This window comes from Lepidochelys kempii, unplaced genomic scaffold (genome assembly GCF_965140265.1).
Source record: "Lepidochelys kempii isolate rLepKem1 unplaced genomic scaffold, rLepKem1.hap2 scaffold_137, whole genome shotgun sequence".
NCBI classification, from domain to species: Eukaryota; Metazoa; Chordata; order Testudines; family Cheloniidae; genus Lepidochelys; species Lepidochelys kempii.
In genome coordinates this window covers 123062-146905 of record NW_027333603.1, presented here as the reverse complement: position 1 = coordinate 146905, position 23844 = coordinate 123062, and the positions used below count along the sequence as shown (strand labels likewise).

Below are 23844 nucleotides of genomic sequence, written 5' to 3'. Positions count from 1 at the left end.
ACACCCCAGCACTGTACGGGGCCCAGCACCCCCTCCTGAGTCTCTGCCCCCCTCCGGAGCGGGCCGGAGACCCACCGGATCAGGGCTACGGCCCCAGCTCGGGAGCAGGCGGTGGGAGGACCCATTGGGGGCCAGATCCCCACGGGGTCTCACTCTTCCTCCAGGGGAAGCCCCATGGCTTCCCCACCCCCCGAGGCTGGACATCTGGGCCTGCAGGCCCCCTGCTCCCCGCATGTGCCCCGAGCTCTGAAGCTCTCCCACCTCCCCAGTCCTGGGGAAATGCCGCTCGGCCCCCGCGGAGGGGCAAGGACGTGCAGATCTCTGGGGGGCGGTGGGGGCTAGGTGTCCCCGTCCGGATCTGCCATTGTCTTCTCAAGAGCTCCGTTGATCTGGGGCCTAAGATCCGGACAGCCAGGGACCACCCCCACCTGTGCCTTAGCCTTGTCCGAGAGCAAACGGTCTCCCCCCCCCCGGAGACCCGGCCCCCCGGCCGGCCCCTTCTCCCCACGCACACTGGGATGGGGAGGGCGTGGGGGGGATCCCACCGGTGCCCCACCCTGTCACTGGTGGGGGCGCCCCCAGACCCCCTCTGCCAGTAACATGGCCGTCGGCTGGGGGGACAGCCATTGGCTGGGGGGACCCTGGGGCTCCCACGGGAGCGGGGGGGGCACGGCAGCGCGCCCCACCTCCCACTGTCTTGGCGATGTCCATGACTCGCCCCGCCCCCAACGTCTCCCCCACTGCGAACCCCAAACCCCTCAAGACCCCAACGGGGGGGGTCAGAGAAGGGGGACAGAAGGGAGGGGACGGGGAGAGAGAAGGGGGGGAAGAGACGGGTGGGTGGAGGGAGGGCAGGACCCCCAGCCTCCCTCCCTGCTCGTTCGCCCCCCCTTGCCAATAGCCCCTCCCCTTGCCAATAGCCCCTCCCCTCCCATTAGCCCCTCCCCCCTTTCCAATAGCCCCTCCCTCTCCCTCCCCCCTTAGCCCTTCCCACTCCCTCCCCTCATCCGTTCTCCTTTCCTGGTTCTTCCCCCCCCTTTAAAGCCGGGCAGCCAATCAAGAAGCGTCGTCCTTTAATGCGTCACTAGTTGCCGGGCAGAGTCAGCCGAACAGACGCGGGGAGGAGGGGGGGAAAGGGCGGGAAATGGGCGGTGAGTCAGCGCGAGGCGCCGACGACCTCTGTGAGGGGAGGAGGGGCCAACTGTCACCTGAGGGGAGCATGGGGGAGGGGGAGTCCTCTCCCCCACACTCCCTCCCATCAGCCCCGCCCACTCCATGGCCCCTCCTCCCCCTGCCTCTCTCAGATCCCGCCTCCTCTCTTTCCCCTCCCTCCCCCTCAGGCCGGGCGACCAATCAGAAGGTATCACCGCATCACTCGTCACTAGTTGCCAGGCAGAGCGCCCCTGAGCAGGGGAGCGGGAGGGAGCGCAGGGCCCTCCCCAGGGTTTATTGTAGGGTCGCCCAAAGGTAGAAAAGGCTCCAGCGACCCAGAGTGTCCATGAGGCTCCATGGCTGCGGCTTGGAGCAGCCAGCCCTGGCCCCCGCGGGGGGAGTCAGCCCCGGGGAGCACAAACAGGATCTGGCCCAGGAGCTGACGAGAGCCGACCCGCTCAGGACCGGCCACCGCCATCTCGGGACACGACCTCCCGGGGGGGACTCCACAGCCGCCCCGCCGGAGCGCGGCATTGCCGAAAGGGGACCTCCACGGAAACCCGGGAACGGAAAGGGCCAGCCCCAGGCCGAGATGCGGCAAGCTGCTCGCAAACTTTCAAAACGCCGGAAGGGCGGCTCCCGTTCGACGTGTGCCCCAAAGCAAAACCATACGAAGAGGCCCAACACAGAGCCACCGTGGCTAGCTGACAAAGGGAAGGAAGCCGTGAGAGGCAAAAAGGCCTCCTTTAAAAGTGGTCGTGAAATCCCAGGGAGGAAAACAGAAAGGAGCATAAACTCTGGCAAGTGAAGTGTAAAAGTATGATTAGGGCGGTCAAAAAAGAATTTGAAGAGCAACTAGCCAAAGACTCAAAAACTAACAGCAAAAATTGTTTTAAGTAGAAAGCGAGGCAACCAATCAGTGGCGCCGATGGACAATCGAGGAGCTAAAGGAGCACTCAAGGACGACAAGGCCATTGCAGAAAAGCTAAATGAATCCTTTGCATCGGTCTGCACTGCAGAAGATGTGAGTGAGATCCCCACGCCTGAGCCATTCTTGTTAGGTGACAAATATGAGGAACTGTCCCAGATTGAGGTGTCATTAGAGGAGGTTTGGGAACAAAGTGATAAACTAAACAGCAATAAGTCACCAGCACCAGATGGTATCACCCAAGAGTTCTGTAGGAACTCAGATGTGAAGTTGCAGAACGACGAACTGTGGTATGGGTAGCCTATCGTTTAAATCTGCTTCTGTGCCAGATGGCTGGAGAATAGCTAACGTGACACCAATTTTTAAAAAGGCTCCAGAGGTGATCCTGGCAATTACAGGCCAGGAAACCTAACTTCAGTGCCGGGCAACCTAGCTGAAACTTTAGTCAAGAACAGAATTATCAGACGCCTAGATGAACACAAGTTGTTGTGTTTAAGCAGTTTTTGTAAGGGGAAATCATGCCTCACCAATCTACTAGAATTCTTTGATGGGGTCAACAAGCATGTGGACAAGGGGGATCCAGTGGATATAGTGTACTTGGACTTTCAGAAGGCCTTTGACAAGGTCTCTCACCAAAGGCTCTTAAGCAAAGTAAGCGGACATGGGATAAGAGGGAAGGTCCTCTCATGGATCGGTAACTGGTTAAAAGACAGGAAACAAAGGGTAAGAATAAACGGTCAGTTTTCAGAATGGAGAGAGGTAACTAGTGGTGTCCCCCAGGGGTCTGTACTGGAGCCGGCACCATTCAACATATTCATAAATGATCTGAAAAAAGGGGTAAACAGTGAGGTGGCAAAATTTGCAGACAATACAAAAGTACTCAAGATAGTTAAGTCCAAAGCAGACTGCAAAGAATTACAAAGAGATCTCTGAAAACTGGGTGATTGGGCAACAAACTGGCAGATGAAATTCAGCGTTGATAAATGCAAAGCAACGCATGTTGGAAAACATAATTCTAACCATGTATACAAAATGATGGGGTCTAAATTAGCTGTTACCACTCAGGAAGGAGATCTTGGAGTCATTGTGGAGAGTTCTGTGGAAACATCCATTCCATGTGCAGCGGCAGCCAAAAAAGCGAACAGAATGTTGGAAATCATGAAGAAAGGGATAGATAACAAAATAGAAAATATCATACTGCCTCTATATAATTCCATGGTACACCCACGTCTTGAATACTGCGCACAGATCTGGTCACCCCATCTCAAAAAAGATCTATTGGAATTGTAAAAGGTACAGAAAAGGGCAACAAAAATTATTAGGGGTATGGAACGGCTTCCATATGAGGAGAGATTGAAAAGACTGGGGCTTTTCAACTTGGGAAAGAGGTGATGAAGCGGGGATATGATAGAGGTTTATAAAATCATGATGGGTGTGGAGAAAACAAATCAAGTGTTATTTACTCCTTCTCATAACACAAGAACAAGGGGTCACCCAATGAAATGAATCAGCAGCAGGTTTAAGACAAACAAAAGGAAATATTTTCTCACACAACACACAGTTAACCTGTGGAACTCCTTGCCAGATGATGTTGTGAAGGCCAAGACTATAACAGGGTTCAAAACAGAACTAGATAAGGACGGGTCTATCAATGGCTATTAGCCAGGATGGGCAGGGACGCAACCCCATGATCTGGGTGTCCTTAGCCTCTGACTGTCAGAAGCTGGGCATGAGCGACAGGGGATGGATCACTTGATCATTCCCTGTTCTGTTCATTCCCTCTGGGCACCTGGCCCTGGCCATTGTCGGCAGACAGGATACTGGGCTAGATGGGTTTCAGAGTAGCAGCCGTGTTAGTCTGTATCGGTCTGACCCAATATGGCTGTTCTTATGCTCTTCAGCTCTCATGTGTGCCAGGGCTGTGGTCACATGGCTTTGTTATTGTGGCATTGCTCATGAATGCCAGAGCTGCAGTCATTTAGGATTGTTATCGGTCACAGTTTAGCCCCAATGTCGGGGGCGGCTGTTCTATGGGGCTGATGGCGCAGGTGGCCAGTCCTGGACAAACCGTCGTGAACCTTAGGCGTTTGTTGTGCTCACAGGCAGGCGTCTCTGTCGCGCCGGGGGACGCTCTGTGACGTTGCCGAGGACGAGACCCGACTGATGGGAGCTCACGGGACCCTTTGAACCCATGGGAGCGTTTTAAAGGGCGGTGGGTTTCCCAGGGGGTCCCTAGGGAGAGGTGGAGGTCAACTCCTCTGAGGCAGCAAGAAGTCAGCCTGCCCCGCTTCGCAAGCAGGAGGGGACGGTGCTCTGCAGCTCGCCTGGCACACCAGGGCAGGTGCGGAGACCCAGACTGGCCAGGGGACGGAGACTCGCAGCCCACAGGGTCCGTGTGCTGGGCCTGGGGCCACAGAAAACCCCTGGGTGGGGTTCAAAGGACTGTTCCCGGCCAGGGCCTGGGCGGGAGCTGGGGCATCCTGGCCAAAAGCCACGTCCCGCATCAGTCACTGTTCGCACAGTTTGCTCGTGTGACCCGGCAGTCAGCGTGTGTGTGTGCACGTGTGCATGGGCGTGTGTCCGCGTGCATGGGCGTGGGCTCTGTGCCCGGTGCCCAGCGGCCTTGTCTTCCCTGGGACTGCACCCCTGGGCGGTAACTCAAGGTCAGGCCCCATCTCCCCTCTGTAAGGACGAGGCCGGCCGGACCCGCGTCCCCTCTCAGCCAGGGGAGCGGCCGGCCCCGTCGCGGCTGGTTTGTGTCCGGCCAGCGGCCTGTCCCGGGGCCGCACAGGGAGCGCTGAGCTCTCCGGGGCTCTCCCACGGCAGCTGTTTATTCAAAAACGCATTGTCCAAATGGCACTGGGACGGCTCGCCCAGAGTCCCTGGCATGACTGATGCTGCCTGAGTGTGCCGAGAGCCTGAGCCCATCTCTGGCGGGGGGGGCGGGGTCTGAGCCTGTCTCTGGCGGGGGGGGAGGTCTGAGCCTGTCTCTGATGGGGGGGGCTGAGTCCATAGCTGGGGGCCTGAGCCCGTCTCTGGCGGGGGTGGGTCCTGAGCCTGTCTCTGATGGGGGGGGGCTGAGCCCATAGCTGGGGGGCTGAGCCCGTCTCTGGCGGGGGGGGGGGTCTGAGCCTGTCTCTGACGGGGGGGGGGGGGGAGTCTGAGCCCATAGCTGGGGGGGCTGAGCCTGTCTCTGGCAGGGGGCTGAGCCCGTCACTGGCGGGGTGGGCTGAGCCCATCTCTGGCGGGGGGGGTCCTGAGCCTGTCTCTGATGGGGGGGGGGCTGAGCCCATAGCTGGGGGGCTGAGCCCGTCTCTGGCGGGGGGGGGGGTCTGAGCCTGTCTCTGACGGGGGGGGGGAGTCTGAGCCCGTAGCTGGGGGGGCTGAGCCTGTCTCTGGCAGGGGGCTGAGCCCATCTCTGGCGGGGGGGGGGGTCTGAGCCTGTCTCTGACGGGGGGGGGGGAGTCTGAGCCCGTAGCTGGGGGGGCTGAGCCTGTCTCTGGCAGGGGGCTGAGCCCGTCACTGGCGGGGGGGGGTCTGAGCCTGTCTCTGATGGGGGGGGGCTGAGCCCGTCTCTGGCGGGGGGGGGGTCTGAGCCTGTCTCTGATGGGGGGGGGCTGAGCCCGTCTCTGGCGGGGGGGGGGTCTGAGCCTGTCTCTGGCGGGGGGGGGGCTGAGCCCGTAGCTGGGGGGCTGAGCCTGTCTCTGACGGGGGGGGGGGGCTGAGCCTGTCTCTGGCGGGGGGGGGGCTGAGCCCGTCGCTGGGGGCTGAGCCCGTCTCTGGCGGGGGGGGGGGCTGAGCCCGTCTCTGGCGGGGGGGGGGGGTCTGAGCCTGTCTCTGGCGGGGGGGGGGGGGCTGAGCCCGTCGCTGGGGGGGCTGATTTCCCCCCGGGGGGGCGGCTCTGAACCCAGCAGCTGCAGCATTTCCTGCCGGGCCCGGCAGCAGCAGCCCCCCCGCCGGGAGGGGCGGGTCCGGGGGCGGGTCCATGCCCCCCCATCCCGGGGGCCGCTCTCCCCGCCCCCCCGCCCGGGGGTTGGGCTTCCTGGGTCAGCGCCGCGGCTGCATCCGCGCCCGGCCCCGCTGCTGCGCCCGGCCCGGGCGGGGGGAGCCCGGGGGCCGCGCTGGGCTGGAGCCGCCCCTGGGCCGCGCAGCGCCGAGCTCCGCCGGGGGAGCTGCTGAGCCGGGGCCGGCAGGTGCGGGGGGCCGCGGGGGGGGGCTGGAAGGGGGCGGGCAGGAGCAGCCCCCACCGGCTGATGGGCACCGGGCAGGGGGGCGACTGAGATCTGAACATCCCACAGCCCCCCCGGCCCTCCCACCCTGGGTGTCTGTAGCGGGGACAGGGAGCCCCCAGGGCTGTGGTACCCCCCGGGGTGGTATCCCCCTCCCTGCCCCCCAGGCCCATCCTGCCCGGTATCCTGCCCCTTCCCTGCCCCCCGGGTCAGCCCCCCGGGCCCATCCCGCCCGGTATCCTGCCCCCTCCCTGCCTCCCGGGCCCATCCCGCCCGGTATCCTGCCCCTTCCCTGCCCCCCGGGCCCATCCCGCCCGGTATCCTGCCCCCTCCCTGCCCCCAGGGCCCATCCCGCCCGGTATCCTGCCCCCTCCCTGCCCCCCGGGTCAGCCCCACGGGCCCATCCCGCCCGGTATCCTGCCCCCTCCCTGCCCCCCGGGTCAGCCCCACGGGCCCATCCCGCCCGGTATCCTGCCCCCTCCCTGCCCCCCGGGTCAGCCCCACGGGCCCATCCCGCCCGGTATCCTGCCCCCTCCCTGCCCCCCGGGTCAGCCCCACGGGCCCATCCCGCCCGGTATCCTGCCCCCTCCCTGCCCCCCGGGTCAGCCCCCCGGGCCCATCCCGCCTGGTATCCTGCCCCCTCCCTGCCCCCCGGGTCAGCCCCCTGGGCCCATCCCGCCCGGTATCCTGCCCCCTCCCTGCCCCCCGGGCCCATCCCGCCCGGTATCCTGCCCCCTCCCTGCCCCCCCGGGTCAGCCCCACGGGCCCATCCCACCCGGTATCCTACCCCCTCCCTTCCCCCCGGGTCACCCCCATGAGCCCATCCAGCCTGGTATCCTGCCCCCCACCCGCCCCCTGGGTTATCCAATTTGGGCCCATCCCGTCCCCTCCCTGCCCCCACTGGTCAGCCCCACGGACCCATCCCACCCGGTATCCTGCCTCTTCCCTGCCCCTGGGGTCAGACCACGTCCCCCGGAGCAGGCCGGGGCTGGGTTCAAATCACGGGACGTTCCTTGTAGCAGATATTCTCCTGCCGCATCGCACGCCCTGATCTCGCCTGTCCCCGTCCCCCGAGCAGGATTTCTCATCCCTGGGCCGGACGCGCTCTCCCGGATGGAGCGAGGGGCAGAGCTGCGGGTCCCAGGCCCCCGGGGTGCTGAGGAGACCCCGAGAGACGCCCGCACAGGTGAGGAATCGCTTAAACCGGCTCGGAAATTCATCCCTGGCTTCCTGGAGCCTTTAAATATGGGTAGTAACAGCAGGGGATTTACAGGCCTTCCAGGTGCTGCCCCTGCCGTGTGTCATGATTTCACAACCTCCATTTTGTGTGTGTTCCTCGCTATGTTTAGAGGTCTGTCTCCATCCCTGGATGCCTGCCTGCCTGTCGGTCCATAGACCTCTGTCCCTGGGTGCTGGAGGCTCATGTTTTCAGGCCTAGAAGTGCCGGGATCAGGCCCCACAGACAGCCCGGCTGGGGCCTGACTTCACCAGCGGGTCCGTCTGTCCTGCTCTCTAGATCTTACTCTGTCCCTCTGCCCCTGCCAGACCCAGGGCTGCCCCAGCTGCTGCTCAGAGCTTGCCCAGCAGCAGCAGAGAGAAACCAGCCTGGTTCAGGTCAGCCTGCCAGCAGCTCCGAAACTGGCTGCTCTGGTCAGTTTCCCTTTGCCCCCTTGGGAGGCTCTGAGCAGCAGCAGAGGCCCGGGGTCTGCCGTCTGCAGGCTGGTTTGTTCCCTTTTCCGAGCAGGGACGGCTTGGGTCTGATTCCCTCTCTCTGTCCCAGGGGGGCTCCAGGTGGTTCACAGACAGACCTGGGACCGAGCCGAGAACTTTGCTTCACTGAAGAAGGGGAAAAAACCCATCTGCCCTGGGAAAACCATGAAATATGGAGCAAAAGGACTGCACAGTGAGGAGTGCATGAGAGGAAAGGACACGCGGAAGGCTGTGCAGAGCGCACTTGGCAGGGCCGTTAGCCCTGGGTTACCCTGCGGCTTTACAATAAAACCCCAAGCAGAATCAAATAATTAATAAACCCTGCTTGGGGGGTGGATTTCCAGCACCGTGAGAATACTGACGCGATCCTTTCCCCCGCAGGTGATGGGCCAGCAAGCGAGGCCGAGGAGGGGGATCCCCAGCCGGAAGGGCGTGAGCGAGCGGAGCCAGACGGGAAGTTACCGGGACAACCCCAGGAGAGCGGTGCGCCGAGCCCCGGAGCCTGCGAGAGCCGACGGGGAAACCCTGCTGGGGAGAGAGACGCGGAGCCGGCTCTCCGCAGGGCAGCTGACAGGGGGCTGGAGGAATCCACGATCCGGGCAGCAGGGACGCCCCGCAGCTCTGCCCTGGCAGCCCAGCCGCGGATCTGCGCCCCAGCGAGACCGCCCGGGCCCCCGGCCCCTGGGCGGCAGTACGCCTGCCCCGAGTGCGGCAAGGCCTTCGGGCAGAGCTCCCACCTGACGCAGCACCTGCGGATCCACACGGGCGAGCGGCCCTACGTCTGCCCCGACTGCGGCCGGGCCTTCAGCGCCAGCTCCAACTTCCTGGCCCACCGGCGGGTGCACACGGGCGAGAAGCCCTACGACTGCGCCGTGTGCGGACGCAGCTTCCGCGCCGGCTCCACCCTGCAGCGGCACCGGCGGCTGCACACCGGCGAGCGCCCCTACCGCTGCCCCCACTGCGGCCGCACCTTCTCCCAGAGCTCCTCGCTGGCCAAGCACCGGCGGCTGCACACCGGCGAGCGCCCCTACCGCTGCGGCCAGTGCGGGGAGGCCTTCGCCGTGCAGTCGGGGCTGGCCGCCCACCGGAGCCGGCACACGGGCGAGCGCCCCTTCGCCTGCCCCGACTGCGGCAAGGGCTTCCGGCGCAGCTCCGACCTGGTGCAGCACCAGCGGGCCCACACGGGCGAGCGGCCCTTCCGCTGCGGCCAGTGCGGCGCTGGCTTCAGCCTGGCCTCCACCCTGGTCAACCACCAGCGGAGACACACTGGGGAGCGGCCCTACCCCTGCCAGCTCTGCGGGGCCAGCTTCGCCCGCAGCTCCACCCTGGCCCGCCATCGGCGGGGCCACGGGCCCCAGGGCACCGGGCCGGGCGGGAGTCCGGAGCCTCAGCCCACGCCCCCAGGGGAGGAGCCTGCCCCCCAGCCAGGCCCCCTGAGTCAGGGCTCCAGCCCCCCGCCCCAGCAGGACTCCCTGGGTCACAGCTCAGAGGACGCCCTCGCCCGGCAGGGCCCTCTGGGTAACAGCTCCAATCCTGACCCCCAGCAGGGTCCCCTGAGCCAGGCCCCCGTGGGTCATGGGTCAAATTCCACCCCTGACCAAGGTCCCCTGAGCCAGGGCCCCGTGGGTCATGGGTCAGATCCCACCCACCAGCAGGGTCCCCTGAGCCAGGCCCCCATGAATCACGGGTCACATCCCGCCCCCCAGCAGAACCCCCTGAGTCAGGCCCCCACGGATCACGGGTCACATCCCGCCCCCCAGCAGAACCCCCTGAGTCAGGGCACCATAGATCAGGGTCCGGCCCCCCAGCCTGGCACTGTGGGTCATGGCTCAGATCCTGCCCCCCAGCAGGGCCCCCCGGCTCGGCCCCCCGCCCTCCAGCCGGGCGAGCGTCCCTACCCCTGCCCCGAGTGCGGGAAGCGCTTCTCCCGCAGCTCCAACCTGGTGGCCCACCAGCGGATCCACGCGGGCGACAAGCCCTTCCGGTGCCCGGAGTGCGGGCGGGGCTTCCTGCGGGGCTCCAACCTGCGGACGCACCGGCGGCTGCACACGGGCGAGCGCCCCTACCCGTGCCCCGAGTGCGGCAAGCGCTTCGGGGACACCTCCGTGCTGGTCAAGCACCAGCGCATCCACACGGGCGAGCGCCCGCACCGCTGCCCCGACTGTCCCCGCCGCTTCAGCCAGGCCTCGGACCTGGTGGCCCACCGGCGGGTGCACACGGGCGAGAAGCCCTACGCCTGCGCCGAGTGCGGGCGCAGCTTCAGCCGCAGCTCCAACCTGCGGACGCACCGGCGGCTGCACCGCGGCGAGCGCCCCTACCCCTGCCCCCAGTGCGGCAAGCGCTTCGGCCAGAGCTCGGACCTGCTGCAGCACCAGCGGACCCACACCGGCGAGCGCCCCTTCGCCTGCGCCCAGTGCGGCAAGGCCTTCAGCAAGGGCTCCACCCTCACCGGGCACCAGCGCACCCACACCGGCGAGCGGCCCTTCGCCTGCGCCCAGTGCGGCAAGCGCTTCCGGCACAGCTCCCACCTGACGGCCCACCTGCGGGTGCACGCCCGGGCGCGGCCGCTCTGAGCCGGGGACCCCGGCCCCCACGGGACGGCCCATCTCTGTACGCGCCCGGGCGCGGCCACTCTGAGCCGGGGGAACCCTGGGGGGTGCCATGTACTGCCCCACAGCCACATCAGAGGCTGCATGCTCAGGAGAGGTAGCCCTGAGACACGGCTCCCCCCAGCTCTGCGAGGGGAGTGTGGTCTGGTGGGTTAGTGTGGGGGGGGGGGGGTTGGGAGCTGGGAGCCAGGACTCCTGGGTTCTCTCCCTGGCTCTTTTATATTCTCCAATCTCTGAGGATAGCCTGGCTCTTAGGACTGATTTCCCCCTCCTCTCTTGCATTTCCCTCTGTCCCTGAGGACCTGACCCCTGGGATTTGTCCCTGCTGGGGCTGCCCCCGAGCTCTGCCTTTGCTGCCTAGGGCTGCTTTTAGAGATCACAGGCTCCAGGCCGGAGCCAGACGCGGATGCTACGGGCCCAGGGCAGGGCCCTGCTCCCGGAGTCAGGTTAGCATGGCAAGTCTCAGCTTGCAGTTAAGAAATGGTGTCAGCTCTCTTGGACGTGGAGAAAAGCACCAAAGTGGGACCCTGGCGCCTGCCTGAGTGTGCAGAGAGCCTGAGCCCGTCACTGCGAGGGGTGTGAGCTCCTCCGTTCACCCCCTGCCCGGGGCACCCAGCGCACGGGGAAGTAGCAGGAACACGCGGCTTCCCCTGTTCCCGTTGGGTGACGCGCGGGAGGTCCCAGGGGTGGGGAGCAGGGGCCGGCTGGACCAAACGGTTTGCAGAGAGCGGCTGGGTGCGCAGGCCCCTGTGTGGTGATTCGTGCCCAGCACCACGGCAGCTCGTTCCCCTCCAGGGAGTCCTCGCAAAGGGGGGTTTCCCACCGGTGAGGGGCGGGGGGGATTCTGCTGATTTTCCCCCTTGTGTAAATAAATGTGATGAGCAGAATTCAGCTCCAGATTGGTGACTCCTGATGGGTGAACACGGAGCCTGCCTCAGGCAGGGAATGGGGCAGGGGCCTCTCCCTCTACGGGGCACCGGCTCCCCTCCGGCCCCACGGCAGGACTCGCTGGCTCAGAGGGGTGGGGAATGGGGCCCGGGGCCTGTCCCTCTAGGGGGCTCCGGCCCCAGGGCAGGGACTGGATGGCTCAGGGGGCAGGGAAAGGGGTACGGGGCCTGACCCCTGTGGGGTGCTGGTTCTGTGAATCCGCCAGCCCCTTGGGTTTTGCTGCTGGGACTTGTTTCCCTGCCAAGCCCTGGCGCTGGGTTGAGGCACTGACGCGGGTGACGATTACAAGTGATTCTTTATGATCCTATATTGCAGCAGTGCCCCGGTCTCAGGTGCTCGGTGCTGTACGTCCAGCGAAGGAAGGGGGTGATTTCCCACCACACTCCCTGCCTTCTGCAGCCATTAGCTTCCTGCCTTGGCGTGGCGGCCCTGGGCGGGACAGCACGGGGGGTGCGGAGGAGAGACAGTGAACCCAGGGGTCAGCAGAACTGGGGGGTGGAAATCAATTGGCAATCAGTGGGGCCCCCAGGTTCTCAAGGTCCAGGCGACATTTCAGAATCAAGTCACGTGTCCAGCCCGGGGACGCGATCTGCCTCCGGCCGCTAGGAGCCCAGGCGTCCAGGTGGAAAATCTGGCCTGGGGGAAAAACCAGGGAATGAGCGAGAACAGAGCGGAGGGTGGAGGGGAAACCTGCTGCTGTCAGTAAAGGAATTAGCTGGGGGAAGGGCGGGGGTCACACCCCCATAGGAACCCCACTGGGTAGCGGGAGGGGCTGACTGGTTGTACTGGGAGCGGGGGAAGTCCAGGGCTGGAGTACCCGCTGTGGCCACGGGGTGGCGGATCTGCTCCCCAGAAATCCCCAGGTGCGGATCGGGGGCTCTGATGGAGGGCAGGGGGTCACTGCACTTACCAGACCCACGGGATCAGCTGTCTTCTGGCAGCTCTTCCTCTGGGGGAGGAGAAGCGGGGCAGGTTAGTCAGGGCACGGAGGTGGGGGGTGCATCCCCCCCAGCCCGGTATCAAGGGGGTTCGTGGGGGGGTATGCCCCAAGGGGGAAGGGGGCACAGGGGGCGCTCCCAGGGGTATGTCTCCCATGGGGAAGGGGGTGCGTGGGGGTGGGGCAGGGAACTCCTGGGGTGAAGCCCCAGGGGGAGGGGGCCCCAGGAGGTGTATCACCAACAGGGAGGGGGCAGGGGGAGGCCGGGGGGGCTTCTGGAGGGGGTTTCCCTGTGGGGAAGGGGAGCCCGGGGGCATACCCCCTTGGGGAGGGACAGGAAGGAGGCCCTGGGGGCAGGGGGGGGAGACCCCGGGAGCATATCCCCCCCAGGACCCCACTCCCTGTATAAAGGGGATGCCGTGGTGGGGTCTCTCACCTGAGACGAGGCCCAGTTTGGACTCTCCCAGGCTCCAGCCAGCTGCAAAGACACAAGTGGTGGGTGAGTTCGGGAGACGAGTCGTGACCGTTCTCAGCCCAGTTGAGCCCCCACCCACCCCAGAGCCGGCACCCGAGCCCCCTGCCCTGCCCCGCTCTTACCTCGCCTCCTCCACAGCAGCAGCAGCCCCCCGGCCAGGCCTCCCAGCGCCCCCAGAGCTGCCCCGGCCACGGTCCCGGGGGAGATGCCCCCTCTGCACGACATGCTCCTGGGGGCTGGGACAGAGCCATGGGGAGAGCGGTTAGAAATTGGGGGGGAGGCTCCCGTCAGTGGGGGGCTGGCAGGGCTGTAGGGGGAAGGGGGTGGTGTGGGGGGTACAGGGGAGGATCCCGGCAGCAGGGGGCTGGCAGGGCAGTGCGGGCAAAGGGGTGCTGGGGGGATCCCGGTGGCAGGGCTGCAGGGGGAAGGGGGCAGTGGGGGTCGCTGGGGGGATCCTGGTGGCAGGGCTGGGGGGCGCTGGGGCAGGACTCTTACCCCACGTCGTCTCCAGGGGCGTCTCCAGGGGCATCTCCAGGTCCCCGTGCGAGGCCTGGCACTGCACCCCCTGGGCCTGTCCCTCGGGCACCGGCAGGCGGCTCCGGCGTTGGTAGCTCCCGTCCCCGCTGGGCAGCCCCGCGCCTGCCTCGGCCCCCGGCAGGGTCGCGTTCCCCCGCAGCCAGGACACCTCGATGTCCCGCGTCGGGAACCCCCAGGCCAGGCACTCGAGAGTCAGCCAGCCCGGGCGGCTGGGGGTCGGGCAGGACCAGGCCTGCAACTGGGGGGCAGCTGGGGGAGAGAGAGGGTGAGAGCCCTGATCTGGGGGGTCACCCCAGCCCCTGATCTGTGGGGTCACCCGTCCCCCTTCTCCTTGGGGTCACCCCAGCCCCCCTTTCCTTGGGTCACCCCAGCCCCTGATCTGTGGGGTCACTCGTCCCCCCTTACTTTGGGGTCACTCCTGCCCCCAATCTGTAGGGGTCACCCCAACCCCTGAGGTCGCCCCTCCTCCAGATCCTGGAGTTACCCCTCCTCCCAGCCCCCTAATCCATGGGGTGACGACCCCTGCCCAGGTAGGCCCCGTTCCATGGGGTGACCCCTCCCCAGCCCCGTTCCATGGGGTGACTGCCCCCCCGGCCCCGTTCCATGGGGTGGCTGCCCCCCCGGCCCCGTTCCATGGGGTGGCTGCCCCCCAGCCCCTACCTGCCCTCCTGGCCCAGGCGCGCCGGCTCCGCAGGAACCGGCCCAGCCACTCCACGCAGGTGTCCCCCAGGTAGTGGTACAGCCGCTCCCCGAACTCGGGCTGGGCGTCCCAGCGGCGCCGGGTGGCCTCGGCCCAGGACAGAGCCGCCAGCCAGCGCCGGTTCCCCCGGTCGAACACCACCAAGTCCTGCCCGTCGTAGCCGAATTGGTACCAGCCGCGGACCACGCCCCCGGGCTCCTGCTCGCAGCCCAGTGCCCACTGCAGGGTGTGGCGGCCTGGGGACGGAGCCACGGGTCAGGCCACGGGCCACAGAGAGCTCGGGGGGCATGGGGACCACGGGGGGAGCCACGCGCCGGGCCATGGGGGGGCCATGCACCAGGCCACGGAGAGCTCGTGGGGGCATGGGGACCACAGGGGGAGCCACAGGTCAGGCCATGGGCCACGGGGGGAGCCACGCGCCAGGCCACAGGAGGAGCCACGCGCCAGGCCACAGAGAGCTCGGGGGGGCATGGGGACCACGGGGGAGCCACGGGTCAGGCCACAGGGGGGCCATGCACCAGGCCACGGAGAGCTTGTGGGGGCATGGGGACCACGGGGGGAGCCACGCGCCAGGCCATGGGGTCATGGGGGGAGCTACATGCTAGGCCATGGGCCACAGAGGGCTCGGGGGCGCATGGGGACCACGGGGGGAGTCATGGAGCAGGACGATGGGACCCCAGAGGGAGCCACGGGGTTGCAGCCCCGGGGGGTCACAGGGGGAGGCATGGGAAAGGGGGAGAGGTGTGGTCGGAGACGTGGGGAGGGAGTCGGGGGGGGATCAGTGGGACACTAGGCAGGATGGGGAGACCCATCTGGAAGCTTTGGAGAGCCATGGAGGGGACTCCACTGGGGACACCAGAAATGGGGGGGTAGGGGGGCCTTGGGGGCAGGAGGGGTTTCAAGGGAAATGGGGGCACAGGGGGGTGGGGAGGCCTTGGGGGGGCAGAGGGGGGGATCTGGGGCCACAGAGAGGATTGGGGGCAGTGGGGTGAGAAGTTCCGCGTGGCACAGATGTCTCGGGGTGGGGGGCTGTGGGGGGCCGGGGGGGGGCCCGCTCACCCTGCGTCTGGTTGGTTCTCTGTTTCAGGATCTCCACGTTGCGCCGGAACCAGTCCTCCTTGGCAGCCCGCGAGACGCTCCCCTGGCGCCAGTACTCGGGGTCCAGCCCGTCGCCCACCCAGGGCTGGGCGGGCACCTTGGCGCGGGCGGCCCGGTCGTAGCCGTCGATGGGCGCCCCGTCCAGCAGCCCGGCCGCCCCGAACTCCAGCAGGCCCGAGGCGTCGTAGGTGCCCACGTAGTGGTAGGCCAGACTGTGGGGCCCGTCGGAGGCTGCGCCGGGGCGGGAGAGGGGGTGAGTTTGGGGTGGGAACCACCCACCCCGCCTCCCCCTCCGGCACAGTGCCCCCCACCCTGCCCCCTCCAGCACAGCGCCCCCTGCTGAGCCCCCCACCCCACTCCCTGCAGCACAGAGTCCGGATTTCCTGGTGGGGTGAGGGTGCCCCCAGCCCCCCGTTCCCTGGAGCTCTCCCCTCCTCACACCCCACTGCTCCGGCCCTGACCCGGGGTGTCCGGCTGTCCCCGCCCCGGGACCCACCTGGCTCGCCCAGGCCTAGTAGGGGCCACAGCGCCAGCCACACCAGCAGCAGGTGTTTCCGGGGCCCCATCCCCGCGGCAGCGATCAGGGACCCAGGCGTCCGGGAGCAGGGCGGGGCAGGAGCCCCCAGCCGGGCGGGGGGATGTGGTGGGCGTCCGTGTCCGGGTAGGGGGAGCTCGGCCCAGCAGGACCCAGCTGAGGTGCCGAGAGAGAGTGAAAATGAAAGTGGGTGACGGGCAGGGGAGGAGACTTGGCAGCTCGGATCATTAACCCCCTGTGAGGATGGGACGTGGGGGGGTGGGGGGGAGTGCTGACCTGGGGGTGGGAGACCTGAGAGCCTGTCACCTGAGGGGGGGAGGGGGGAGGTAACACCTCTGCCCGGGAATGTGGACGGGGAGTGCAGCAGGGAACCTGCTGGGGGGGTTTAGTTTCAGTTTGGGGCTGGGTGGAGGAACACAGGGAACCCCAGGGCTGGGGTCTAAGCTCCCTGCTCCCCCAGAAGGACTCGACTGAGGGGTCCTGGTTGTACCCACAAGCTCTGTTGTGGACTGTGTTCCTGTTGTCCAATAAACCTTCTGTTTTACTGGCTGGCTGAGAGTCTCAGTGGATCCCAGGAAGAGGGGGGCAGGGCCTGGACTCCCCCACACTCTGTGACACCCCACCCTGGCCCTATGCCCGCCGGCAGTGCCAGTGGGGGTTCCCTGGGGGCTGGGCTGCAGGGAGCGGGGCGGGGGGCAGCAGGGGGCTCTGCCCGGGCAGCCAGGGCTGCCCTGTTGCCCCAGGGCGGTACTGGGGGGCTGGGCTGCGGGGGGGCGGGGGGGGCAGCAGGGGGCTCTGCCCGGGCAGCCAGGGCTGCCCCGTTGCCCCAGGGCAGTGCTAGGGGCTGGGCTGCGGGGGGGCGGGGGGGCAGCAGGGGGCTCTCCCCTGGCGGTCAGGGCTGCCCCATTGCCCCAGGGCGGCACTGGGGGGCTGGGCTGCGGGGGGCGGGGCAGCAGGGGGCTCTCCCCTGGCGGTCAGGGCTGCCCCATTCCCCCAGGGCAGCACTGGGGGGCTGTACCTCAGGGAGCGGGGAAGGGGCAGCAGGGGACACTGTGCCCTGGGCAGTCAGGGCTGCCCCGTTGCCCCAGGGCGGCGCGAGGGGGCTGTGCCGTGGGGAGCAGAGGGGTGACTCAGTGGCTGGGCGGCGAGCGCCGGGATGAGCTCAGGGTTGGAAGCGAAAGGAGCCCGTGAACTTTTGCAGCTGGGCCGGGCGATGGATCCCAGATGTGGCCCGGAGCCGGGCGGCGGGGTGGGGGGGGGAAGGAGACCAGCCCTTATCCTGGCTCTCCCTCACGCCCCTGGCCTCCTCCGCTGCTCCTGCTCCGTCCTCAGCACCAACCCCCAGCCAGGACTCCTGGGTTCCTCCCCGGCTCTGGGAGTCGAGTGTGGGCCAGGACTCCTGGGTTCTCTCCCAGCTCAGGGAGGGGAGTGGGGGCTGGTGGGTTAGAGCAGCGGGGCTGGGAGCCAGGATGCCTGGGTTCTCTCAGGGAGAGGAGTGGGGTCTAGTGGTTAGAGCAGGGGGAGACTGGGAGCCAGGACGCCTGGGTTCGCTCTGCATGGTGCGCTCCTCAGCAGTGCCCCCTACGGGCAGGCTCCCTGCACGCAGGGGCTCTTGGCCGGCCGGGCGTCCATCACCCAGGGCTGGGTTCCCTGGCCTGAGCCTGCTGGACCGTGCGGGGTTTGGGTGCAGGGCGGCCCGGCCCCCGCGGCTCCGGCCCCGTGATTTACGGCTGCTTCCCATGGAGACGGAATTCTTTTGCAAGGGAGAAAACAAACACACAGACACGCAAGAAACCTCCCTGGGGACCCCGCTCCAGCACATCGGCCTCGGCACCTGCTCGTGCCCGGCTAGACACCCCCACCCCGGGGTCGCTCCCTAGGGCCCCCCGACACGTGCTGACTCACGGTCTGATCAGAGGCTTCATCCAGCAAAACACGCAGATCTGACCCACTAGACCCCCTCCCTTCCCCGAGGCAGGAAGAGAGTCCTGGCTCCCAGCCCCCCCCCCCCCCCCCCCCCGGCCAGGGAAGAACACAGGAGTCCTGGATCCTGGCTCCCAGCCCCCCCGGCATGGTAGAACCCGGGAGTCCTGGCTCCCAGCCCCCCCGCCAGGGTAGAACCCAGGAGTCCTGGCTCCCAGCCCCCCCGCCAGGGTAGAACCCAGGAGTCCTGGCTCCCAGCCCCCCCGCCAGGGTAGAACCCAGGAGTCCTGGCTCCCAGCCCCCCCGCCAGGGTAGAACCCGGGAGTCCTGGCTCCCAGCCCCCCTGCCAGGGTAGAACCCGGGAGTCCTGGCTCCCAGCCCCCCTGCCAGGGTAGAACCCAGGAGTCCTGGCTCCCAGCCCCCCCGCCAGGGTAGAACCCAGGAGTCCTGGCTCCCAGCCCCCCCCGGCATGGTAGAACCCGGGAGTCCTGGCTCCCAGCCCCCCCGCCAGGGTAGAACCCGGGAGTCCTGGCTCCCAGCCCCCCTGCCAGGGTAGAACCCAGGAGTCCTGGCTCCCAGCCCCCCCGCCAGGGTAGAACCCAGGAGTCCTGGCTGCCTGGTCCCTGGCTCGGGCTGGATTCGGAGCCAGCCGAATTCTTCCATGTCATTAGAGAAACAACAACAGGGAGGGAGTGACCCTGGGGTGTGGGCCAAGCGTGAGTCACGTTCGCCCCCCTCGCCTCCGTCCATCCGTCCGTCCATCCAGGCCCCCTGTGGCTGCCAGGCCTCCCGCCGGCCAGAACAGCCTGTGATTCCAGATCTGCCCCCGGGGGCCGCTCGGAACGAGCCCTCGGGGGAGGCCAGGGCAGACGCGGGGGCTAGAGAGGGGGAAGGGCTGAATTTCCACCCAGCGACCCCCGCAGGAGACGCAAAGCCGGGACCTGTCCCCTCTGGGGGGCGCCGGCTCCCATCTGCCCCCAGGGCGGGGACTGGCTGGCTCGGGGGGGCGGGGAATGGGGCAGGGGCCTGTCTGTGTTGGTGCTGGCTGGTGGGGGGGGTCTCCGGGGGTGACGTCACTTGAGGGACAATACCTGAGCAGGTGACCTGAGCGGGGGGGGGGGGGGGACACCTTCTGCCCAGGAAGCTGGACAAAGGCTGGGGGAGAGGCTGGAGTGGGGGGGGGGCTGGGGGAGAGGCTGGAGTGGGCGGGGGGGGGCTGGGGGAGAGGCTGGAGTGGGGGGGGGCTGGAGGAGGGGCTGGAGGGGGTTCCAGTCTGGAGCTGGCTGTGGAAACGGGGCAGGGGAAGGCCCAGCACTGAGGTCCAGGCTCCCCCCCAAAATGGACCCAGCTGAGGGGTCCTGTTCTCTGCACCTACAAGCTCCGTGTCAGACCATGTCCCTGTCGTCTAATAACCCTTCTGTTTCCCCGGCGGGCTGAGAGTCCCGGGGAATCGCGGGAAGTGGGGGGTGCAGGCCCCTGACTGCCCCACACTCCGTGACACCAGACCCCTGCCTGGCCGCTCCCAACCAGGCATCCCCTCCCAGCCCCCATTAGCCCCCTGGGCCCCTCAGCCCCACATCTCCCTCACCCCCCAGGGCAGACTCGCCAGCTCGGCCTCCCGTCCTCCTTCAGCCTTTCCCGGGGTCGTTTGCCCGCTCGCTGGGCGCCGGGTCCCATCTCCGGGTCGCTCGTTTGTTCGCGGCCTTCACTCGGGGGCTCTTCAGTTCGGCCTTTCGCTGGGTCTCCCTTGGGGTGTCCTGACGCATGTCCCTCTGTCCTGCCCGCCTGGGGCCGGTTTGCCGCTTCCTTCCTTCCTTCCTTCCCTTCCTCCTTCCTTCCCTCCATCCTTCCTTCGTCCCCCAGCCTGGCACTGGCTTCTCGCTTCCTCCTGCCTTCCTTCCTTCCCTCCCTCCATCCTTCCCTCCTCTGTCCCCCCAGCCTGGGGCTGTCTTCCTCCTTCCTTCCTTCCTTCCTTCCTTCCTTCCCACCTTCCCTCCTTCATCCCCCAGCCTGGCGCTGGCTTCCCGCTTCCTCCTTCCTTCCTTCCCTCCATCCTTCCCTCCTTCCTTCCTGCCCTCCATCCTTCCCTCCTCTGTCCCCCCAGCCTGGGGCTGTCTTCCTCCTTCCTTCCTTCCTTCCTTCCTTCCTTCCCACCTTCCCTCCTTCATCCCCCAGCCTGGCGCTGGCTTCCCGCTTCCTCCTTCCTTCCTTCCCTCCATCCTTCCCTCCTTCCTTCCTGCCCTCCATCCTTCCCTCCTCTGTCCCCCCAGCCTGGGGCTGTCTTCCTCCTTCCTTCCTTCCTTCCTTCCTTCCTTCCTTCCTTCCCACCTTCCCTCCTTCGTCCCCCAGCCTGGCGCTGGCTTCCCGCTTCCTCCTTCCTTCCTTCCCTCCATCCTTCCCTCCTTCCTTCCTGCCCTCCATCCTTCCCTCCTCTGTCCCCCCAGCCTGGGGCTGTCTTCCTCCTTCCCTCCTTCCTTCCTTCCCACCTTCCCTCCTTCCTTCCTTTGTCCCCCAAGCCTGGAGCTGGCTTCTCGCTTCCTCCTTCCTCCGTCCCCCCAGCCTGGGGCTGCCTTCCTCCTTCCTTCCTTCCTTCCTTCCTTCCTTCCTTCCTCCGTCTCCCCAGCCTGGGGCTGCCTTCCTCCTTCCTTCCTTCCTTCCTCCATCTCCCCATCCTGGGGCTGCCTTCCTCCTTCCTTCCTTTGTCCCCCAGCCTGGAGCTGGCTTCCCGCTTCCTCCTTCCTTCCTTCCCTCACAGAAGATCAAAGTTGGAAGAGACCTCAGGAAGTCATCTAGTGCAACCCCCTGCTCAAAGCAGGACCGATCAGCAGGGAGGGGGGAGAGTTGACCTGGGAATGTGCCCTGGGGAGGGGAGACCTGAGAGCCTGTCACCTGAGCCAGGAGGGGGAGGGGGCCAGGTAACACCTCTGCCCCGGAAATGGTCAAAGGCTGCAGGAGGGAGCCTGCTGGGGGGGTTAGTTTTCAGTTTGGGGCTGGGGGGAGGAACGCAGGGAACCCCAGGGCTCCCCCAGAAGGACTTGACTGAGGGGTCCTGGGGGTACCCACAAGCTCTGTTTTGGACTGTGTTCCTGTTGTCCAATAAACCTTCTGTTTTACTGGCTGGCTGAGAGTCTCAGTGAATCCCTGGAAGAGGGGTGCAGGGCCTGGACTCCCCCACACTCCGTGACAACTGGTGGCAGCGGTGGGATGTACTGCACCCCGTGAACAGCGCTTCCTGCAGTAAGTGACTGGGGAACAGTAAAACGAAGGGGGATTGACGGGGACCAGGCGTGCTGAAGATTCAGAGAGAGACGGTTTCGGGGGGTGGTTAACCCCTGGGAGTGTGTGACCAGAGAGAAGGACTTTTGCCGTAACAGGGTCCCCCGGGGGATCGCAGCGAGCGGTCCCAGGGGTGGACGAGTCTGCAGCTCAACCCTGGCAAAGAGGTGGTGACCTCAAGAAGGACTGGCACACGAGGAGTTTTTCCTGGAAACCTGTCACGGAGTCCCTGGGCGATGCTCTGGAACTGCTCCCCATGAAGCCAGTCAGGACTCTGGGGTAGTCGCCTTTCTGTGAGCAGCCTGTCTGCAGGACACACAGCTCACACAGCTTCCCCCTTCCTGGGTCTGACCTCGGAGCATTCAGCCTCCTCTGCCCCTCTGTGCACTTCCCCCCAGCGAGTCCGCTCAGGCGGGGCTCCTGGGGAAGCCAGAGGGTCCTGCACCCCAACTTCGCAGTCAGACGGGACTCTCAGCCAGCCAGTAAAACAGAAGGTTTATTAGACGACAGGAACATGGTCTAACACAGAGCTTGCAGGTGCAGAGAACGGGACCCCTCAGCTGGGTCCATTTTGGGGGGCAGTGAGCCAGACAACCACGTCTGCCCTTCACTCCATGTCCCAGCCAGCCCCAAACTGAAACTCCCTCCAGCCCCTCCTCCTCTGGGCTTTGTCCCTTTCCCGGGCCAGGTGGTCACCTGATTCCTTTGTTCTCCAACCGTTCAGCTCTCACCTTGCAGGGGGGAAGGGCCCAGGCCATCAGTTGCCAGGAAACAGGGTGTCGGCCATTCTCTGTGTCCGGACTCCTGCACACATCGGCCCTCTAGGGCTCTGCAATGATCATACACCCTTACCCCACCCCCTAGATACTTAAGAACTGCCTAGGGGAAACTGAGGCACCCCCACACTATTCAGAGGAAACATTAAGAACAGTCCCACTTCGTCACAAAACCGTAGAAAGCTGCTCAGGCCTGCGAGTGGCCAGCAGGGAGATGTACGCTAAACGCCTGAAGAGCGACCTGGTGGAGCTGTGCAGGCAGAGGGGGCTGCGCATCGGGAGGTCCACCAAGGAACAGCTGATTGCCCAGTTGGAGGAGAGGGATCGCTTGGATGACCCGATCCCTGTCCCTGAGGGAAGCCGCCCGGCGGACGCAGCGTGGGCCCTGGGGCCTGACCGGGCTGGGAGGGGTCAGACTGCTGCCGAGGACCTCCGGAGACCCTTCCTACCTAGGCCTGGGGGAGGGGAGGGGTTGGGGGAAGCCCAGTGAATGCCGAGGGCACCCTGACCCCAGCACCCAGCAGGGGATCCTCCCGGCGGAGCTCCCCATCCCTGGAGCGGATGCGGCTGGAATGGGAGAGGGAGATGAAAATGAGGGAGCTGGAGGATCATGAAAAATGTCAACATGAGCAGGAGGAGAAGGAGAGGGAGCGTCAGGAGAAGGAGAAACAAAGACAGCATGAACTGGAGCTGGCCAGGCTGAGGAGCAGTGGGGCCCCGGCTGCGGTGAGTGCGGGGGGACCCAAGACTGCAAGGAGCTTTGATAAGTGCTTCCTGGCCCAGCGGAAGGAGGGGGAGGACATAGATAGCTTCCTGACGGCCTTTGAGAATGCCTGTGAGCTGCACAGGGTTGACCCTGCAGACAGGCTCCAGTTTCTCACCCCCTTACTGGACCCCAAAGCCGTGGAGGTGTACAGCCGGATGACAGGGCCGGAGGCAGGGGACTATGAACTGTTCAAACAGGCCCTGCTCCGTGAGTTTGGGCTGAGCCCCGAGATGTACCGGAGAAGGTTCCAGAGTCAGCGTAAAACGCCTGAGGTCACCTACCTACAACTGGTCAACCGGATGCAGGGATATGCCCGCAAGTGGACAGCTGGGGCCCGAGCTAAAGAGGACCTGCTGGACCTAATCGTACTGGAGCAACTGTATGAACAGTGCCCGTCCGACCTGAGGCTGTGGCTGGGGGACAAAAAGCTCGAGAACCCCCAGCACGCAGGGCAGCTGGCCGACGAGTTTGTGAACAGTCGGTCAGGGGGTAGCCGGGAGGAGCCCCAAAAGAACAGCCCCCCCCGATGCAGAGAGAGAGTCACCAGGGGGCCTCCCAGCGGGGAAATAGGGAGAACCCCCTCCCAAGGGGAACGCCTGGCGTCGGGCCCCTCCGACCCGCTCGAGGGGACCAACGTGACCTGAGCTGCTATCACTGTGGCCAGAGAGGCCACGTACGGTCCCAGTGCCCCGGGCTCAGGGACAAACTGAGCAGACCCAACCTACCCAGGGTTAACTGGGTAGGGACTCAGCTGGACGAGGGGCAGACGACCCAGGAAAGGGGGGCTGCCAGTTTACCACCTGCTCAGGAGGGAAGAGTGCCCCAGGCCAGCTCCGCCAGAGGGCTGGAGGCTCTGGACTCAGGGTGCTCGGTTTACAGGGTGGGCGCGGGGCTGTCCCTCCGGAGAGAGTGCCTTGTTCCCCTGGAGGTGGATGGGAGGAAGGTCAATGGATACTGGGATACGGGCGCGGAGGTGACGCTGGCCTGGCCCGAGGTGGTGGCCCCAGATCGGGTGGTGCCCAACACCTACCTGACCCTGACGGGGGTTGGCGGGACCTCATTTAAGGTGCCCGTGGCAAGGGTACACCTGAAATGGGGGGCCAAGGAGGGCCCCAAGGATGTGGGGGTACACCACCATTTGCCCACTGAAGTTTTGATGGGGGGAGACCTAGAGGACTGGCCAAGCAAGCCCAGACCGCCCTGGTTGTGACCCGTAGCCAGAGCCGGCGAGGGGCACTGCACCCT

The 23844-nt window shown here is 66.1% G+C and overlaps 2 protein-coding genes across 4 annotated transcripts in view; one reads left to right on the top strand and one right to left on the bottom strand.

Moving 5' to 3' along the window:
- The window catches only part of LOC140904481 (uncharacterized), a 32965-nt gene extending 16989 nt beyond the window's left edge, over window positions 1–15976 (bottom strand). The window contains exons 1-12 of the mRNA XM_073326858.1: window positions 15820–15976; window positions 15285–15554; window positions 14186–14461; window positions 13484–13774; window positions 13111–13224; window positions 12950–12991; window positions 12144–12212; window positions 10338–10668; window positions 10086–10211; window positions 9918–10043; window positions 9051–9260; window positions 8482–8768 (exon numbers count right to left, since the gene is read on the bottom strand). Coding sequence (XP_073182959.1) covers window positions 8482–8768; window positions 9051–9260; window positions 9918–10043; window positions 10086–10211; window positions 10338–10668; window positions 12144–12212; window positions 12950–12991; window positions 13111–13224; window positions 13484–13774; window positions 14186–14461; window positions 15285–15554; window positions 15820–15889 — 2212 coding nt within the window. The 5' untranslated portion in view covers window positions 15890–15976. The remainder of the gene's footprint in view (window positions 1–8481; window positions 8769–9050; window positions 9261–9917; window positions 10044–10085; window positions 10212–10337; window positions 10669–12143; window positions 12213–12949; window positions 12992–13110; window positions 13225–13483; window positions 13775–14185; window positions 14462–15284; window positions 15555–15819) is intronic.
- On the top strand, window positions 6122–11515 carry LOC140904486 (uncharacterized). 3 transcript variants are annotated; one of them, XM_073326863.1, is made up of 3 exons: window positions 6122–6273; window positions 7388–7495; window positions 8401–11515. In XM_073326863.1, exons 2-3 carry the CDS (start codon window positions 7423–7425, stop codon window positions 10590–10592), a joined length of 2265 nt encoding a protein of 754 aa, XP_073182964.1. In that variant the 5' UTR covers window positions 6122–6273; window positions 7388–7422; the 3' UTR covers window positions 10593–11515. The 3 variants fall into 3 exon arrangements, with proteins under 3 accessions (XP_073182964.1, XP_073182965.1, XP_073182967.1); XM_073326864.1 differs by having other exon boundaries at window positions 6156–6273; window positions 7332–7495; XM_073326866.1 differs by having other exon boundaries at window positions 6156–6273; window positions 7329–7495.
- Window positions 15977–23844: the final 7868 nt, after the last annotated feature.

Coding starts and splice junctions, on each gene's coding strand:
- LOC140904486 (XM_073326863.1), top strand. CDS start 7,423: ATGGAGCGAGGGGCAGAGCTGCGGGTCCCAGGCCCCCGGGGTGCTGAG. Junction 7,496..8,400: donor CCCGAGAGACGCCCGCACAG/GTGAGGAATCGC, acceptor TTTCCCCCGCAG/GTGATGGGCCAGCAAGCGAG.